Raw genomic sequence first — 19,856 nt, forward strand, 5'->3', positions numbered from 1 at the left:
GACGCCACCCAGAGGATAATGCAGTAGTATTACCAGGACGCCACCCAGAGGATAATGCAGTAGTATTACCAGGACGCCACCCAGAGGATAATGCAGTAGTATTACCAGGACGCCACCCAGAGGATAATGCAGTAGTATTACCAGGACACCACCCAGAGGATAATGCAATAGTATTACCAGGACGCCACCCAGAGGATAATGCAATAGTATTACCAGGACTCCACCCAGAGGATAATGCAATAGTATTACCAGGACGTCACCCAGAGGATAATGCAATATTATCACCAGGACGCCACCCAGAGGATAATGCAATATTATTACCAGGATGCCACCCAGAGGATAATGCAATAGTATTACCAGGACGCCACCCAGAGGATAATGCAATAGTATTACCAGGACTCCACCCAGAGGATAATGCAATAGTATTACCAGGACGCCACCCAGAGGATAATGCAATAGTATTACCAGGACGCCACCCAGAGGATAATGCAATAGTATTACCAGGACGCCACCCAGAGGATAATGCAGTAGTATTACCAGGACGCCACCCAGAGGATAATGCAATAGTATTACCAGGACGCCACCCAGAGGATAATGCAATAGTATTACCAGGACACCACCCAGGACACAAACACTTTGGTGGAAAGCTGCTGCCATCTCATGTGACAAAAGCAGCGGTGTGTCTGCTCTACAAGGAAACGACGACAACACTTGGTATGTAAAAGCACGTTCTGATTATTTAATTGACCTCCAACATGATTGGCTCTTACGTTCTTTATTAAGTGTATTTTTAACCTGGAGTTTATTTTCAGCTACTACTTTCACCACTTTTAGTCTTGAAATCTTTGATTGTTTACTACACTACCTTACTCGCTCTGTTTAGCACATGGCCTCGCGTGAATCCTTAAAGAGATCGGTGGAGAAAAGGCTTCAGAGGGTGTGAACAATGCTGAATGGTTGTGAACAAAAAAAGTGTAAAAACTCAACCAAAACTTTTCAAGGGCCATTTCTCAAAAGTGGGGTTACAAGTTTATCAAATTTCAAAGCAGCATTACTTTCCCATTGTTCCTCCAATTGCAGTACATGATATGCCATGTTGACTCTCTGGGTCTGTACTTTTATCCAATGTCAATTCTGATGATACCATTTAAGTTGAGACAGGACTGATGTGTTTGCCTAGTCCCACCATTATATTTACGTCAAAGAGTCAAGCTTTAAAAGTGCCATCAATTTCAGAGGGTCTATCCCTTTAAGAGCAGAAGTCAACCTAGTAGGACATGGTACAAGGCAGGGAAGGGCTTAGTGACATCACTTTGCTGAAGTGAAACTCAACTGGAAAACCTGAACAAAAGAAGGGGAAAAAAAGTTGTAGAATCACTGTCCCTTTTTCTCTGCTTGGAAGACAAACGACTTGGGTAAGGAGAGAGAGGGAGAAGAAGCAAACACTTATGCAAAGCTAATACTTGTTTGTTTATGTGATTTATATACAGTATATATATGTATTAATTTATTTCACACTAAACCTGTGCACGTTAACCGCCTACTACATGAGTATTCAACTTCAGGAAATATCTTCATGTGCAAGGATTTATATGCGAGAACCTCGCCACATTTGCTTACAATATACAGTGCATTCGGAAATTATTCAGACCCCTTCACTTTTCCCACATTTTGTTACGTTACAGCCAATTTCTAAAATTAACTCAGTTGTTAAATTTCCTCATCCATCTACACACAATACTCCGTAATGACAAAGCAAAAACAGTTTTTTTTCATGTTTGCAAATGTATAAAAACTGTTTTTTTAAATATCACATTTACATAAGTTTTCAGACCCTTTACTCAGTACTTTGTTGAAGCACCTTTGGCAGTGGTAACAGCATTGAGTCTTCTTGGGTATAACGCTAAAAGCTTGGCACACCTGTATTTGGGGAGTTTCTCCCATTCTTCTCTGCAGATCCTCTCAAGCTCTGTCAGGTTGGATGGGAACATCGCTGCACAGCTATTTTCAGGCCTCGCCAGAGATCTTAGATTGCGTTCAAGTCCAGACTCGTTCCGAAGCCACTCCTGTGTTCTCTTGGTTGTGTGCTTAGGGTTGTTGTCCTGTTGGAAGGGGAACCTTTGCCCCAGTCTTAGGCCCTGAGCGCTCTGGAGCAGGTTTTACATCAAGGCTCTCTCTGTACTTTTCTCTGTTCATCTTTCCCTCGATCCTGACTAGTCTCCCAGTCCCTGCTGCTGAAAAACATCCCCACAGCATGATGCTGCCACTACCATGCTTCACAGTATGATGCTGCCACTACCATGCTTCACAGTATGATGCTGCCACCACCATGCTTCACAGTATGATGCTGCCACCACCATGCTTCACAGTATGATGCTGCCACCACCATGCTTCACAGTATGATGCTGCCACCACCATGCTTCACAGTATGATGCTGCCACCACCATGCTTCACCGTATTGGCCAGGTTATGAGCGGTGCCTGGTTTCCTCCAGACGTGACGCTTGGCATTCAGGCCAAAGAGTTAAATCATGGTTTCATCATACCAGAGAATCTTGTTTCTTATGGTCTGAGAGTCCTTTAGGTGTCTTTTGGCAAACTCCAAGTGGGCTGTCATGTGTCTTTTACTGAGGAGTGGCTTCCGTCGGGCCACTCTACCATGGAAGGTTCTCCCATCTCCACAGAGGAACTCTGGATCTCTTTCAGAGTGACAATCGGGTTCTTGGTCACCTCCCTGACCAAGGCCCTTCTGCCCCGATTGCTCAGTTTGGCCATGCAGAGAGTTCTAGGAAGAGTCTTGGTGGTTCCATTCAATTCTCATCGCAAAGGGTCTGAATACTTACTATAAATAAGGTATCTATTTTTTATTTGTAATAAATTTGCAAACATTTCTAAAAGCCTGTTTTTGCTTTGCCATTATGGGGTATTGTGTGTAGATTGATAATATATATATATATAGTATATATATATTTTTAATCCATTTTAGAATAAGGCTGTAATGTAACAAAATGTGGAAAAAGTCGAGGGGTCTGAATACTTTCAGAATGCACTGTAATATAATCAACTGTGTATTACAATAGTTTGACATCACTTTTTTTGGTTTGTTCCTAATAACGGCATCCTCCAGCGTTATCCTGTCTGAAGAGCAGTTCCAGTTTCATCCATCTGGATGAGTTCACTGACCCAGTCACCTTCTCATGTGGACACAACTTCTGCAAGGTCCGTATCAGTGGATACAGGGATACCACTGACCTCTGTGAGTGTCCACTGTGTAAAAAATACCTTTTTGACAGGAGACCTGATCTCAGCGTAAATAGGATCACTTCCAAAATGGCTGCTCAGCTCAGGAAGTTGTCTCCGGTTAAAGTCACAACCATCACCCCAGAAGTTGAACTACACCTCACCAAACCAGGAGAAGTGTCCTGTGATGTCTGTACTGAGGGTGAGCACAAGGCCCTGAAGTCTTGCCTGGTGTGCCTGGTCTCTTACTGCGAGACTCACCTGGAGCCTCATCAGAGAGTGGCAGCCTTGACGAGACACAAGCTGATCGATCCCGTGGACAACCTGGAAGACAAGGTGTGTCAGAGACACAGCAGACCCCTGGAGATGTTCTGCAGGATAGACCTGACGTGTGTGTGTCAGATTTGCACTGAGACAGACCACAAGACTCACAAGACTGTCCCTATAGAGGAAGAGTGTGGAGAGAGGAAGGCTCAGCTGGAGAAGACTAAGGGGAAAGTGCAGCAGATGATCCAGGAACGAAAACAGAAGATTCAGGAGATCAAACACTCAGGGGACCTCAGCAAGAGAGATGCAGAGAAAGGCATAGCAGATAGTGTGGAGGTCTTCACTGCTCTGGTGCGGTGCATTGAGAAAAGCCAGGCTGAGCTCATCGAGGCGATTGAGAAGAAGCAGGAAGCGGCAGAGAGGCAGGCTGAAGAGTTTATCAAAGAGTTGGAGCAGGAAATCACCGAGCGACAGAGAAAAAGCACTGAACTGGATCAGTTGTCACACACTGAGGACCAGCTCCACCTCCTCCGGAGTTCTCCATCCCTCTGCAGCCTTCCACCTACCAAGAACTGGTCTGAGATCAGTGTAAACAAGAATCTGTGTGTGGGTACTGTGATGAGAGCTGTGTCTGAGCTAGGGAAGACACTCAATAAAGAGATGGAGAAGTTGCCTGAAATCAAGCTGAAGAGAATGAGGCAGTGTGCAGTAGATGTGACTTTTGATCCTGATACAGCACATCTCTGGCTTATCGTGTCTGGTGATGGGAAACAAGTGAGGTATGGAGACGGAGCACAGAACCTCCCTGACAACCCAGAGAGGTTTAATGCTGGCATCTGTGTCCTGGGAAAGGAGGGCTTCTCCTCAGGGAGATTCTACTATGAGGTGCAGGTAAAGGAAAAGACTGAATGGACTTTAGGACTGGCAAAAGAATCCATCAACAGGAAGGGGTCTTTTCCATTCTCCCCGGGGAATGGATTGTGGACTGTGGGGTTTTGGGATGGGGAGACGTACGAGGCCCACAATAAGAAAGTTGTCGTTCTGTCCCTGAGAGACAAGCCCCAGAAGGTAGGGGTGTTTGTGGATTATGAGAAGGGAGAGGTCTCCTTTTATGATGTGGAAGCCTCGTCACATATCTACTCTTTTAATGGCTGCACCTTCACTGAGAAAATCTATCCCTTTTATTATACACATGTAAAAAACGAGGCCCCATTGATCATATGCCCTGTAAGTCTGACTGAGTTTTCACCTTAGGGATGAAAGCATCACTAAACATAACCAACAATCACAAGAAAATAATAACCAAAACGTATTTTAGAAAGTTTGAGACCTGACAGCTTCAACTGTATACTACAGTATTTGTGATTTTCTTTTAAAAACGTTGTACTTAGTCTTTGTCATCTTAATTAAAATCAGAACTGTACTCCTGGACACTTTCCTGTTGTGATTAGTCTTTGTCATCTTAATTAAAATCAGAACTGTACTCCTGGACACTTTCCTGTTGTGATTAGTCTTTGTCATCTTAATTAAAATCAGAACTGTACTCCTGGACACTTTCCTGTTGTGATGCCACAGTTCCTTCATCTAACCCGCTGAGATGACCTGCTATTATTAGATGTGCTTTAGTCACTCAGTGTGAGAGTGAGAAACGGACGGACTGACTGAACAAACACACTAACACTTCATCATGACCACACAGTCTGTCGATGTTATAATGGGTGGGTGGGTGGGTGGGTGGGTGGGGGGTGGAGAAAGTTTGAAGAAGACTTTGCCAAACTTCCTCTCACTGTCAACTGCGTTTATTTTCAGCAAACTTAACATGTGTAAATATTTGTATGAACATAAGATTCAACAACTGAGACATAAACTGAACAGGTTCCACAGACATGTGACTAACAGAAATTGAATAATGTGTCCCTGAACAAGGGGGGGGGGGTAAAAATCTAAAGTAACAGTCAGTATCTGGTGTGGCCACCAGCTGCATTAAGTACTGCAGTGCATCTCCTCCTCATGGACTGTACCAGATTTGCCAGTTCTTGCTGTGAGATGTTACCCCACTCTTCCACCCAGGCACCTGCAAGTTCCCGGACATTTCTGGGGGGAATGGCCCTAGCCCTCACCCTCCTATCCAACAGGTCCCAGGCGTGCTCAATGGGATTAAGATCCGGGCTCTTTGCTTGCCATGGCAGAACACTGACATTCCTGTCTTGCAGGAAATCACACACAGAACGAGCAGAATGGCTGGTGGCATTGCCATGCTGGAGGTTCATGTCAGGATGAGCATGCAGGAAGGGTACCACATGAGGGTGGAGGATGTCTTTCCTGAAACGCACAGCGTTGAGATTGCCTGCAATGACAACAAGCTCAGTTCGATGATGCTGTGACACACCGCACCAGACCATGACGGACCCTCCACCTCCAAATCTATCCCGGTCCAGGGTACAGGCCTCGGTGTAACGCTCATTCCTTCGACGATAAACGCAAATCCGACCATCACCAGTGGTGAGACAAAACCACGACTCGTCAGTGAAGAGCACTTTTTGCCAGTCCTGTGTCATGACGTTGGCCTGTGGGTAAGGTTTATGACCCCCACATAAATACCTTTCTCCCTTCCCTCTCTCTTGACTCTACAGAGGGACTCTTGAATAGCCTTTGTTAAACAGAGTCTGGGAACATCAAACAAGTGGAGGGAAAGAAACTATATTTCAGTAATAGAACCAGTTGAAAATATGCGTTGGTACTTAATGAATATGATGTCAGTTCGGTTGTCATCTGAGACATTATGACTGATGTCAGGACGACATAAACTGTATCTGGGAAAGTCTACACATTCTAGTTATCAGATTCACATGGACTTGTTGTGCAATTCAAATGTTTAAATATAAAATAATTTGTGAAAAGATTAATTTTAGCTTCCAAATTAGAGATTTGGGTTTTCATAAGATTAGGGCTCTGCTCAATCAGTGGCCCACCCCTGTGAAGAGACATGGGTTATAAACTATGAAACACACCCTTCTCCCTCCACTATATAAGCCCTTGACGAAAATGTAACCTCCTGTTCCGGGTACATTAGGATGATGGTCCGATGTCAGAATGATTCAGATAATAACTACAGAACAAAGCCAACCTCAGCGTGAGCTTTGGTTGCCAATGGTATGAACTTTGAACTCTTATTCGCTACAGAAGTGATACCTCCTAGCCGTTGAGTTAGCAGCGGCCGCTATAAACGTGGGCTAGGAAAGGATGGACAGAGTATCCCGTCTACCACACAACGACGACACTACAACGTATCCCGTTCACCACCAGAGACACTCTTCAAAGGACAAAGGACTCTGTTGGGCAACACGGCCTTCCATCTACCACCAACCTATTGAAGCGCAGCTCAGAGTAAATATTTATTGCATTTTCCTTTTCCAAATGGGCGGTAATTTAGAATGCATAAGATTCTGTATTTACGATAGAGTAGCTGCCTACGGCCCGATAGAGACATCGCTTCTCCCTGTGTTCTTCATTCTTCCCGCTCTTTCACTCAAACCCAACCCCCTTTTCTTTGTGTAACCAGCTGTCATATCTGTTCCGCTCGCTAGGGACGTTTTCCTTTATGACATAATTTGTAATCAATGTATGATTCATTCTGTGTATATGTAATGCTGTCTAATTAGTTAGGTATTTAGAAAATAAATAATTAAAGCCAATTTTGTATTGCTGATTCAACTTGTTAGCCAGGGTTCGAGAAGATAACCAAGAATTTAGAACTTTCAGATGAGACTGAAATAAGGTGACGATTAATATTGACTGCCTTTGATGTAAAATATTACTAGGTCTTTAAGAGTTTATTCAGAAGATAACTGCTCTATAAATATTCTTTTGTGGTGCCCCGACTTTCTTGTTCATTACATTTACATGATTAGCTCAATCAGGTAATATTAATTACAGATAAAGGATTTTATAGAATAGCATGTCATATCACTTAATCCGGCATAGCCAAAGACACGACACCTGTCTGGTCCATCTTTATTTTGGTGTTTTTCAGAGTCAGTAGAAAGGCCTCTTTAGTGTCCTAAGTTTTCATAACTGTGACCTTAATTGCCTACCGTCTGTAAGCTGTTAATGTCTTAACGACCGTTCCACAGGTGCATGTTCATTAATTGTTTATGGTTCATTGAACAAGCATGGGAAAACAGTGTTTAAACCCTTTACAATGAAGATCTGTGAAGTTATTTGGATTTTTACGAATTATCTTTGAAAGACAGGGTCCTGAAAAAAGGGATGTTTCTTTTTTTTTTTGCTGAGTTTAGCTCCACAGGCCACAGCTAATCATGTGGGAGAGAGAATGACTCCAAGACAATGGTAGAAGACACTGTTGAGCATTATGCATGCTTCCCAAATGGCACCCTATTGCATATACTACACTAGGACTCTAGTCGAAAATAGTGCACTATATAGGGAACAGGGTACCATTTGGGACATAAGCATTATATAGTGAATATGTCACACTGTTAAAATTAAGCCGGGGCTGTAAATGCAGTCTCCCACCGCTATGGAATATTTATAGAAGGCTATACAACCTCTGTTTGTTGTTAAGGATATTGCGGTTGCACAAGCAGGACACAGCACCTACACAATCAGCGTTTTGTGTGATGATGTAGGCTAATCTTTATAGTTGTTGACATATCATAGCCACTAGCCTGAGTTCCTGAAAATGTATGTAACTCCCCACTTGAGGTTTTGCATTGAGGCTAAAAAAAAAACGATCTGCGTTTTAACCACACACAGGCCATACTAACTGTTATTTCGCTTCTCAATGATCATGCAACTACCGCCCGTAGTAGGCTACCTAGCTGTTCCACCTCGGGGCAGCCGAACGGCCCCTATGTGTATGTGTATAGGGACCGGTGTTGTGCCGAAAATCTCCCCCCTATCAGAACCCCTCCCCCCGCGTGAACGCGTACGCACTCAATTCTTCATTGCTGCGCTTCAAAGCCGCTGTCAGTTTAACCAACATTTCAGTGATCTAATATGTGTTGTCCTTCAGCTGTCAATGATCAGTTAGGCGGCATTTCATTTGATTAGTAATGTCTGCATTTTTCGGTTTGGCTATTTGTTTCAAGTGTATTAGTCTATAAATAAATATCTTTGCCAAAATTCGTCATCTCTCTCCCATGTCTTATTCGACTAGTAGTTGTTCTGAAATATTTATTGCTTGCCTACATTTTACTCCCTCCTCTATGTTTAATATAACACACATACATTAATTATACATTTTGGTTGCCTTTCCTGACATGAAGTTTGTTCTATAGAAAGCATTTGACTCTGATGTGTGCCACAGAATATATTTGACTCTAGCCACAAAATTAAGGAAATTAGAAGGGAGGGGGGGGGCTTTCTGGCACAACACCTGTTACCAGAGTCTGACAATGGGCGAGTTCATTTTGCATCACCCGGCGCGATATTATTTCTGACGTCGTTTGTCAACTACTGCTTTAGACTGCATACTATGTGATGATAATCTTCATAGTGATGCTGACATATCGTAGCCAGAGTGACGGAAAAAAACGAACTAGTCAATGTTTGCAATGATAATGAGAAAATAATCCCTTGTATGTTGACTGCCTGCATGTGTCTTGCTTGTGTTTGATATGCTTGCCCAAATACACTGTTTGGCACGTACAAAAAAAAACGTTTATGATCATGTCTTTTGTGTACAACATGATAGCTGCGTGTAGCCCAACACCTATCCTGAAAAAAATAACATGAAATCACGCTTGAGACATGGAATGCATAGTTGGAACATGGCAAACATATCTTTAGAGTACAATATGAAGTTCCCCCATACATGGCAGTGAGAGGGAAGCACTTGTTACCGTTTCTCCTCTCAAAATCTGATTAAAACCTCACCTTAACCAAACGGCTAACTTTATGCCTAACATGAAATTAAGATCAGAAAACATATTCTTTTTTTTTATGCATTTGTACTATAATGCTAATTTGACTTTGTGGCTGTGGTAACTAGTGGAAACCGGGGGAAGCGGCAGCAAAGCACTGGGAGCACTGAGCAGAAGCCACTGTACTTAACGCACATGCGTAGATATCAACGTATCGATATCAACGGCAAGTCGGGTTCCAGAAAATCTGGGACCGCAGTCACTCCAGTTGAAATGAAGTTCTTGAACACCAAAATGAAATTAACACCTAAACTAGTGGCAATTGAGCTGCCACCAACTTGAAGGAGAAGAAACCTCTTCTGGAGTATTGAAACACCTCATCCTGAGATGTTTTGAAACATTACATGGTGTGTTGTTACACAACTTAATCCAGTGTTGAGCAACACCTTGCCAGGGACTGGGAGCACTACCGGAAATGGTTGAAAACACTATTTTAGTGTTTCGAGTTCTGTTCAGTGCAGAATTAGATCCCTTCATTTTTTGTGTCGTTTCCTCACTCTAAAGCTTCTAAACACACTAGTGGTTAGAGCGTTGGGCCAGTAACCGAAAGGTTGCTGGATTGAATCCCCAAGCTGACAAGGTAAAAATCTGTCATTCTGCCCCAGAGCAAAGCAGTTAACCCACTGTTCCCCAAGCGTCGAAGACTTGGATGTTGATTATGGCAGCCCCCCGCACCTCTCTGATTCAGAGGGGTTGGGTTAAATGCAGAAGACACATTTCAGTTGAATGCTTTCAGTTGTACAACTGACTAGATATCCCCCTTTCCCTTTTACCATTATGATGTTTTGAATCCTGTCTAGTGCAGAATTAGATCACATCTTCTAGGGTATTTTAATATTTAACATTGACTTATGTATCTGCCACAGGAGGTTGGTGGTGCCTTAATTGAGGAGGACAGGCTCATGGTAATGACTGGAGCGGAATTAGTGGTATGGTACAAATACATTTATTAATTTTAATTTAACCTTTATTTAACTAGGCAAGTCAGTTAAGAATAAATTATTGTTTACAATGACGGCCTACCCCGGCCAAACCCGAACAACGCTGGGCCAATTCCGAGCTGGTCATGGGTGCACCTGAGCCACACTCAAGGTACTAAATGATATCATAACCACCATCGATAAAAGACAGTACTGTGCAGCCGTCTTCATCGACCTGGCCAAGGTTTTTTCCTCTGTCAATCACCGTATTCTTATCGGCAGACTCAACAGCCTTGGTTTCTCAAATGACTGCCTCGCCTGGTTCACCAACTACTTCTCAGATAGAGTTCAGTGTGTCAAATCGGAGGGCCTGTTGTCCGGACCTCTGGCAGTCTCTATGGGGGTGCCACAGGGTTCAATTCTCGGGTCAACTCTTTTCTCTGTATATATCAACAATGTCGCTCTTGCTGCGGGTGATTCCTTGATCCACCTCTACGCAGACGACACCATTCTGTATACTTCTGGCCCTTCTTTGGACACTGTGTTAACTAACCTCCACACAAGCTTCAATGCCATACAACACTCCTTCCGTGGCCTCCAACTGCTCTTAAATACAAGTAAAACTTAATGCATGTTTTTTAACCGACCGCTGCCCGCACCCGCCCGCCCCCGACCAGCATCACTACTCTGGACGGTTATGACTTAGAATATGTGAACAACTACAAATACCTAGGTGTCTTGCTAGACTGTAAACTCTCCTTCCAGACTCGCATCTTCAATCCAAAATTAAATCTAGAATCGACTTCCTATTTCGCAACAAAGTCTCCTTCACTCACACTGCCAAACATACCCTCGTAAAACTGACTATCCTACCAATCCTTGACTTCGGCGATGTCATTTACAAAATAGCCTCCAACACTCTACTCAGCAAACTGGATGCAGTCTATCACAGTGCCATCTGTTTTGTCACCAAAGCCCCATATACCACCCACCACTGCAAGTGCGGGGAGGTGGAATAACCCGCACCGGGCTATGCACACGTACAGGAGACACCATGCGCTCTACTGCGTAACACGGTGTCTGCCCGTACTCTCGCTCTCCACGGTAAGTACAGGGAGTAGGCGCAGGTCTCCTACCTGACTTCGCCACACTGCCTTTTAGCCCCCCCCCAAGAAATGTTTGGGTTGTACTCGCGGGCTTCCAGCCTTGCTTCCGTGCTGCCTCCTCATATCGCCTCCTCTCGGCTTTAGCTGCCTCCAGCTCTTCACGAGGGAGGCGATATTCTCCCGGTTGTGCCCAAGGTCCCTTTCCATCCAATATCTCCTCCCATGTCCATGAATCCTTTATGCGCTGCTCCCGTTGCTGCTTTACACGCTGCTTGGTCCGATTCAGGTGGGTAATTCTGTCACGATCGTCTATGGGTGAGAGAGAGGACCAAGGCGCAGCGTGTGCAAAATACATTCTCCTTTATTTAGAGAAAGGAAAAAACACGAAACGAACACTGATAACAAACTAAACAAAAACAACAAACGACCGTGAAGCTAACGACGTAGGTGCATACACAAGCAACAAACGTTCAACATAGACAATTACCCACAAAACCCAAATGCCTATGGCTGCCTTAAATATGGCTCTCAATCAGAGACAATAAACCACAGCTGCCTCTAATTGAGAACCAATCTAGGCAGCCATAGACATACAAACACCTAGACAAGACACTGACCCATTAAACGTACAAACCCCTAGACAAACCAAAACACATACATTCCCCATGTCACACCCTGACCTAACTAAAATAATAATGAAAACAAAGATAACTAAGGCCAGGGTGTGACATAAATTGTAATTACTTCGCTACTATGGCCTATTTATTGCCTTACCTCCTTACTCCATTTGCACACACTGTATATAGATTTTTCTATTGTGTTATTGACTGTACTTTTGTTTATCCCACGTGTAACTCTGTGTTGTTGTTTTTTGTCGCACTGCTTTGCTTTACCTTGGCCAGGTCACAGTTGTAAATGAGAAGTTGTTCTCAACTGGCCTACCTGGTTAAATAAAGGTGAAATAAAAAATAAAAAAATTGTATGCCATCCTATGGGACTCCCAATCACGGCCGGTTGTGATACAGCCTGGAATCAAACCAGGGTCTGTAGTGACGCCTCTAGCACTGAGATGCAGTGCCTTAGACCGCTGTGACACTTGGGAGTCCATGATTTCCATGTTTTTTGATGCCATTCCATTTAATCTGTTCCAGCCATTATTGTGAGCCGTCCTCCTCTCAGCAGCCCCCTGTGGTATCCGATCATTTGCCAGTTTAACCCATTTTGAAAGCATTGTTGAGCACAGGGCTCACTCCACCAGCGGTAACTAGAGGTTTATCAGCAAGCATTGCAGGATGCTGTGTTTGTTTCTACCATGTTTGTAATGTGGGAATGGGTTGCCTCATCACCAGTGGCGGTGTGTGGGTAAAATCACCAGGGAAATCAAGGGGGGGAAAAAGCCATATTACAACCTATATGTTGTGAAAATTGCATTTGCTCTTATAACCTGTTCATATACCTTGACACCATGATATATAGTCCTTAGGCCGACACAATAAGAAGACACAGTGGCAGAATAAATTCAACCACACCTTTGTTTCATCACAAAACAGGAGAGCAACATGCCAACGTCTGTTTGATGAAGTTACATGACCTACAACATGATCAAGCAAGTTAATGTTTCTGACATTTTCAGACTATTAAACAACTATTGATTTAGAACCACGGAGAGTTACCACTAGTGCGCAAAGAAAACAGGAGCTGCCTCCATTAATACAGCATCACTTCAACATAATCTAAATCACCTCTGCCTTGTCTAATACAGTGACAACTAAAAGATTCCAAAAAAAACGACTTAGTCCAATCAACGTCAGCTAAAGATGACATGGCTGTCCATGGTTCTGATTTCTGTGTACGTGCTTGTGTGCATGCTTGCAAGTTTTTAAAAAAGCATGTTGACTCACCCTACTTGCCAGCAATGTCATCAATCTCTCTTTCATGTTCCTTGAATGGTCTATGAGTCTGTCAAACAGGACACGCATTGAGTTTTTGTTATCCTAGGCTACCTGGCTAAAATACTTGCTCGCTAGCCTAACTTCCTTTCATGGGCAACGATGCGCCAGGCCAACTAGTTAACATTAGGCTAACGTTACTACATCTAGCTACATATTTAACTTCCATCCTCTCAGGCCAGGGGACAATGTACACATTTACAGTTGGATTAGAATCCCTGTTATAATCATTGGCCAGTACGGATGTGATTGGTGTGAAGCCAAACCCAAACTGGCTTCCCTTGACACTTTTTTTTGTTGGTGCGCCAGGAACATTCACAGCTGAGCTCACTCAGTTTAACTCAATGCTGATTGGCTATTATTTTATACTTTTTTTATCACGGGAGGCCAAACGCTCGTTGGCTTCCCTTGCATTCAATGCTACGGGCGGCAACAATGTCGGAATCTTTTTGACCAGACAGAACCAGATAGTTGGGCTACACATACTAAAACAGAGGAGCGCTGTTTCGTACACTCAGATGCTTTCTCCAGTGAGATACATTGAAGGACGTTTATGAAACACAGAGAGACAAAATGGCCTCCATGAATAACACGTCACTGAACATAATTTTTGCCTGACAGGTTTGGATATTCGTTCATCATGGTCCATTACACCTTAACAAGCTGGTTAATATAGAATATAGAAGTATACTTTTCTTTCTTCAAACATACATACGACATTGTGTATTCAAATCATAATATCAAAATGACCGACAGTCTGCTAAAAACAGAGGCATGTGGCCCGGAAGTGTAAGGAGATTACAATCAGACTTCCAATGAGTTCAATCACTCCATTTTCTCTATTCTGGTTATCCTCAGAATAGATACTTGCATTTTGAGGAATATTTAAAAAACTTCTTATGGCTGCAATCCCGGTGACGGGATGTTATGACAACAGCCAGTGAAAGTGCAGGGCGACAAATTCAAAACAACAGAAATCTCATAATTAAAATTCCTCAAACATACATGTGTCTTATACCATTTTAAAGGTAATCTTGTTGTTAATCCCACCAAAGTGTCCGATTTCAAATATGCTTTTCAGCGAAAGCACTACAAACGATTATGTTAGGTCACACCAAACCACAATAAGCACAGCCATTTTTCCAGCGAAGGATAGCAGTCACAAAAAGCAGAAATATAGCTAAAATTAATCACTAACCTTTGATGATCTTCATCAGATGACACTCATAGGACTTCATGTTACACAATACATGCATGTTTTGTTTGATAAAGTTCATATTTATATAACAAAATCTGAGTTTACATTGGCGCGTTACATTCACTAGTTCCAAAAACATCCAGTGATAATGCATAGCCACATCGTTTCAACAGAAATACTCATCATAAATGTAGATGATAATACAAGTTATACACATGGAATTATAGATATACCTCTCCTTAATGCAACCGCTGTGTCAGATTTCAAAAAACTTTACGGAAAAAAGCAAACCATGCAATAATCTGAGACGGAGCTCAGAACAAGAGTCAAATTAGCCCCATGTTGGAGTCAACAGAAACCAGAAATTACATGATAAATGCTTCCTTAACTTTGATAAACTTCATCAGAATGCACTCCCAGGAATCCCAGGTCCACAATAAATGCTTGTTTTGTTCGATAATCTCCGTTAGTTATGTCCAATTAGCTACTTTGGTTAGCGCGTTTGGTAAACAATTCCAAAGTCACAAAGCGCGTTCACTAAAACGTGACGAAATGTCCAAAAGTTCCGTAACAGTCAGTAGAAACATGTCAAACAATGTATTGAATCAATCTTTAGAATGTTGTTAACATACATCTTGAATAACGTTCTAACCGGAGAATTACATTGACTTCAGTTGAGCGATGGAACGGAGCTGCCTCTCACGTGAACGCGCGTGGTCAAAGCGTGGTCACCTCATGGCAGTGGTTACTCATTCCTGTCTCCTTCGGCCCCCCTTCACAGCAGAGTGATCAGACAAAGTTCTATTGACTGTTGACATCTAGTGGAAGCCGTAGGAAGTGAAAACTCATCCATATCTCGCTTGTAATGTCAATGGGAGCTTGGTTGAAAATTTACCTCAGAAAAAATCCAAACAGGAAGTGGAACTTCTCAGGTTTTTGCCTGCCATATGAGTTCTGTTATACTCAAAGACATAATTCAAACAGTTTTAGAAACGTCAGAGTGTTTTCTATCCAATACTAGTAATAATATGCATATATTAGCAACTATGACTGAGGAGCAGGCCGTTTACTCTGGGGCACCTCTGTGAACCTTTCATCCAAGCGCCCCTGCAGCCATAAGAAGTTGGGTTCATTCTTAAAATTTGTTAGTGAAATGAAATTAACAAATCATTGAAATTACTTGCATATGTTGTCCATTTCAATTCAACCCAGAATCATTTCTGTTGAGTGTGTAAAATTCCAATAAAATTCCAATGAAATGTTCCATCTTACTGCCCCAGAAGTCAGAGGTTCAATTCCCGCTTCCGCCTGTCCCACTTTCACTCCTCGTCTATCTCCTGTTTCTAATCTAGTCTAAATAAAGCATTGAAAAAGGTGGAAATCCAGAAGAAAATATTCTCCATAGGCTCTTTTAATCAATCAATATTTAGGCTATAAACCGTTTGCATTTGTAAACCATTGATTGTATGAGAAACACCGTTTTTGAGTTTTGATGGAGCCTTTTACATTCACTGAACCCCCAAAAACGGGTTTTCACAACGCTCTCTTAAAAACACCCATATTCAGGTTGAAGAACCACTTTGGGTGTTTCAGAGTACTTCTACTCTGTTTTTAAAGCATTTTCTGTGCACCAGAACACTTACATTGGGGTTTATAATCAAACACCTTCCAAACACCAGATCTCAGGCTAGATGCATTACTTTTCATGGTTTCATTAACACAATCCTGGTGTTAAGATAATTTCTGTTTTTACACAGTGTAGACAGAGACTCTGAGAGAAACTGCTGGGAGACATAATGGTGGTTGGTTCTATGAAACTCTGGTGGGTAGAATCCTTCTCTGTCCAAATGGCCCCCGTTTCCCCTATGTACAGTGACAAGATAAAGTATGTATATGGATTTCTGCATAAATTGGTCATAAAATTTGATCTGAACTTCATCTAGGTCAATATAATAGACAAACACAGTCTGCTTAAACTAATAACACACAAACAATTATACGTTTTCATGTCTTTATTGAACACACCGTGTACACATTCACAGTGCAGGGTGGGGAAAGTATGTGAACCGTTGGGTTTAATAACTGGTTGACCCTCCTTTGGCAGCAATAAACTCAACCAAACGTTTTCGGTAGTTGCGGATCAGACTTGCACAACAATCAGGAGTAATTTTGGACCATTCCTCTTTACAAAACTATTTCAGTTCAAGCAATATTCTTGGGATGTCTGGTGTGAACTGCTCTCTTGAGCAGCCTCTCAATCGGGTTGAGGTCAGGACTCTGACTGGGCCACACCAGAATGTGTATTTTCTTCGGTTGAAGCCATTCTGTTGCTAATTTACTTCTGTGTTTTGGGTCGTTGTCCTATTGCATCACCCAACTTCTGTTGAGCTTCAATTGGTGGACAGATAGCCTAACATTCTCCTGCAAAATGTCTTGATAAACTTGGGAATTCATTTTTCCATTGATGATATCAAGTTGTCCAGGCCCTGAGGCAGCAAAGCAGCCCCAAACCATGATGCTCCCTCCACCATACTTTACAGTTGGGATGAAGTCTTGATGTTGGTATTCTGTGCCTTTTTTTCTCCACACATGGTGCTGTGTGTTCCTTCCAAACAATTAAACTGTAGTTTCAATTGTTCACTGAATATTTCGCCAGTAGCGCTGTGGAACATCCAGGTGCACTTTCACAAACTTCAGACGTGCAGAAATGTGTTTTTTTGGACAGCAGTGGCTTCTTCTGTGGTGTCCTCCCATGAACACCATTCTTGTTTAGTGTTTTACGTTCGTCTACGGAGATGTTAGCATGTTCCATAGATTAGATTTCTGTAAGTCTTTAGCTGACACTCTAGGATTCTTCTTAACCTCATTGAGCATTCTGCTCTGTGCTCTTACAGTGATCTTTGCAGGACGGCCACTCGTAGGTAGAGTAGCAACAGTGCTGAACTTTCTCCATTTATAGACAATTTGTCTTTCCGTGGACTGATGCACATCAAGGCTTTTAGAGATACTTATGTAACCCTTTCCAGCTTTATGCAAGTCAACAATTCTTAATCTGAGATCTCTTTTGTTTGAGGCATGGGTCACATCAGGCAATGCTTCTTGTGAACTCAAATTTTGTGAGTGTTTTTTATAGGGCAGGGCAGCTCTAACCAACATCTCCAATCTCATCTCATTGATTGGACTAACGGTTAGCGGACTCCTGCCTCCAATTAGCTTTTGGAGAAGTCATTAGCCTAGGGATTCACATACTTTTCCCAACCTACACTGTGAATGTTTAAATGATGTATTCAATATAAAAACACTATAATTTGTGTGTTATTAGTTTAAGCACACTATGTTGGTCTATTGTTATGACTTAGATGAAGATCAGATCAAATTTGATGACCAATTTATGCAGAAATCCAGGTAATTCCAAAGGGTTCACATACTTTTTATTTTTTGATTTTTCTTACCAGGGACAATAATAACATAATGTGTGGTTAATGTGTGTTAAAAGTGTGTGTGTTGTTGTAATGTGTGTGTGTGTGTGTAAGAGAGAGCTAAGTGGATGGAGATGCATTACAGTTTCATACATGATTCATTTTCTTTGCATCAGAGACAGAGAAACCCCCTGGTCTGCAGATAAGCCCACATGTCTCATGAGTTTTCAGAGAGTTTCATGAGAGTTTCAGCCTAGCAGGTGGCCACTAGCAGATGTAAAAGGTCATCCTAGGTCTCTCTGGCGACACCATAGGAGTTCTAATACCTTCTCCTTAACACTTTAGATTCTGTTCACTGTCTCATTATCACAGTCCTTTGTTGACTTAGGGTGTGTGTGGGTGTGTGTTCACATGTCCAACTCAAAATACACACACACACACACCACATACTGTATACACACACACACACACCACACACACACACAATAATATCGATGAATATACTGATACTGTGAGTGAGTTTATCAGGAAGTGCATTGGAGATGTTGTGCCCACTGTGACTATTAAAACCTCCCCTAACCAGAAACCGTGGATAGATGGCGGCATTCGCACAAAACTGAAAGCGTGAACCACCGCATTTAACCATGGAAAGGTGACTGGGAATATGGCCGAATACAATTATGGCCAACTACAATTCAACGGCTCATGTGGCAGGGTCTACAAACAATCACGGACTACAAAAGGAAAACCAGCCACGTCGCGGACACCGATGTCTTGCTTCCGGACAAGCTAAACACCTTCTTCGCCCGCTTTGAGGATGACACAGTGCCACCGATGCGGCCCACTACCAAGGACTGTGGGCTCTCCTTCTCCGTGGCTGACGTGAGTAAGACATTTAAGCGTGTTAACATTCACAAGGCTGCCAGCCCAGGCAGCATCCTGAGCTGCGTCACCAGAGCATGCGCAGACCAGGTAGCTGGTGTGTTTACGGACATATTCAATCTCTTCCTATCCCAGTCTGCTGTCCCCACGTGCTTCAAGATGGCCACCATTGTTCCTGTACCCAAGAAAGCTAAAGTAACTGAACTAAATGACTATCGCCCCGTAGCACTCACTTCTGTCATCATTAAGTGCTTTGAGAGACTAGTCAAGGATCAGGGTGGTGCGGTCTGCCCAACGCATCACTGGAGGAAAACTACCTTCCCTCCAGTACACCTTCCTCACCCGATGTCACAGGAAGGCCAAAAAGATCATCAAGGATAACAACCACCCGAGGCACTGCCTGTTCACCCCACTATCATCCAGATAGCAAGGTCAGTACAGGTGCATCAAAGCTAGGACTGAGATACTGAAAAACAGCTTCGATTTCAAGGCCATCAGACTATTAAATAGCCGTCACCTGCACATTAGAGGCTGCTGCCTATATACATAGACTTGAAATAACTGGCCACTTTGATAAATGGGAACACTAGTCACTTTAATAATGTTTACATATCTTGCATTACCCATCTCATTTGTGTACACTGTATTCTATACTATTCTACTGTATCTTAGTCTATGCCTCTCTGACATTGCTCGTCCATATATTTATATATTCTTAATTCCATTCCTTTACTTAGATTTGTGTGTATTGGGTATATGTTGTGAAACTGTTAGATATTACTTGTTAAATATTACTGCGTTCTGGGCCTCCCGGGTGGCGCAGTGGTCTAGGGCACTGCATCGCAGCGCTAGCTGTGCCACCAGAGACTCTGGGTTCGCACCCAGGCTCTGTCGCAGCCGGCCGCGACCGGGAGGTCCGTGGGGCGACGCA

At 42.8% G+C, this 19,856-nt stretch overlaps 2 protein-coding genes across 2 annotated transcripts in view; one reads left to right on the forward strand and one right to left on the reverse strand.

Moving 5' to 3' along the window:
• LOC139555965 (regulator of G-protein signaling 6-like) overlaps positions 1-19,856 on the reverse strand; it is a 198,797-nt gene that overhangs the window by 161,978 nt on the left and 16,963 nt on the right. The window lies entirely within an intron of this gene.
• On the forward strand, positions 1,322-4,997 carry LOC139555961 (E3 ubiquitin-protein ligase TRIM39-like). The gene is made up of 2 exons (XM_071369381.1): positions 1,322-1,415; positions 3,127-4,997. The coding sequence occupies exon 2, from the start codon at positions 3,330-3,332 to the stop codon at positions 4,758-4,760; it is 1,431 nt and encodes a 476-aa protein (XP_071225482.1). The 5' UTR covers positions 1,322-1,415; positions 3,127-3,329; the 3' UTR covers positions 4,761-4,997.

This window comes from Salvelinus alpinus, chromosome 27, assembly GCF_045679555.1.
Source record: "Salvelinus alpinus chromosome 27, SLU_Salpinus.1, whole genome shotgun sequence".
Taxonomy (NCBI): Eukaryota; Metazoa; Chordata; class Actinopteri; order Salmoniformes; family Salmonidae; genus Salvelinus; species Salvelinus alpinus.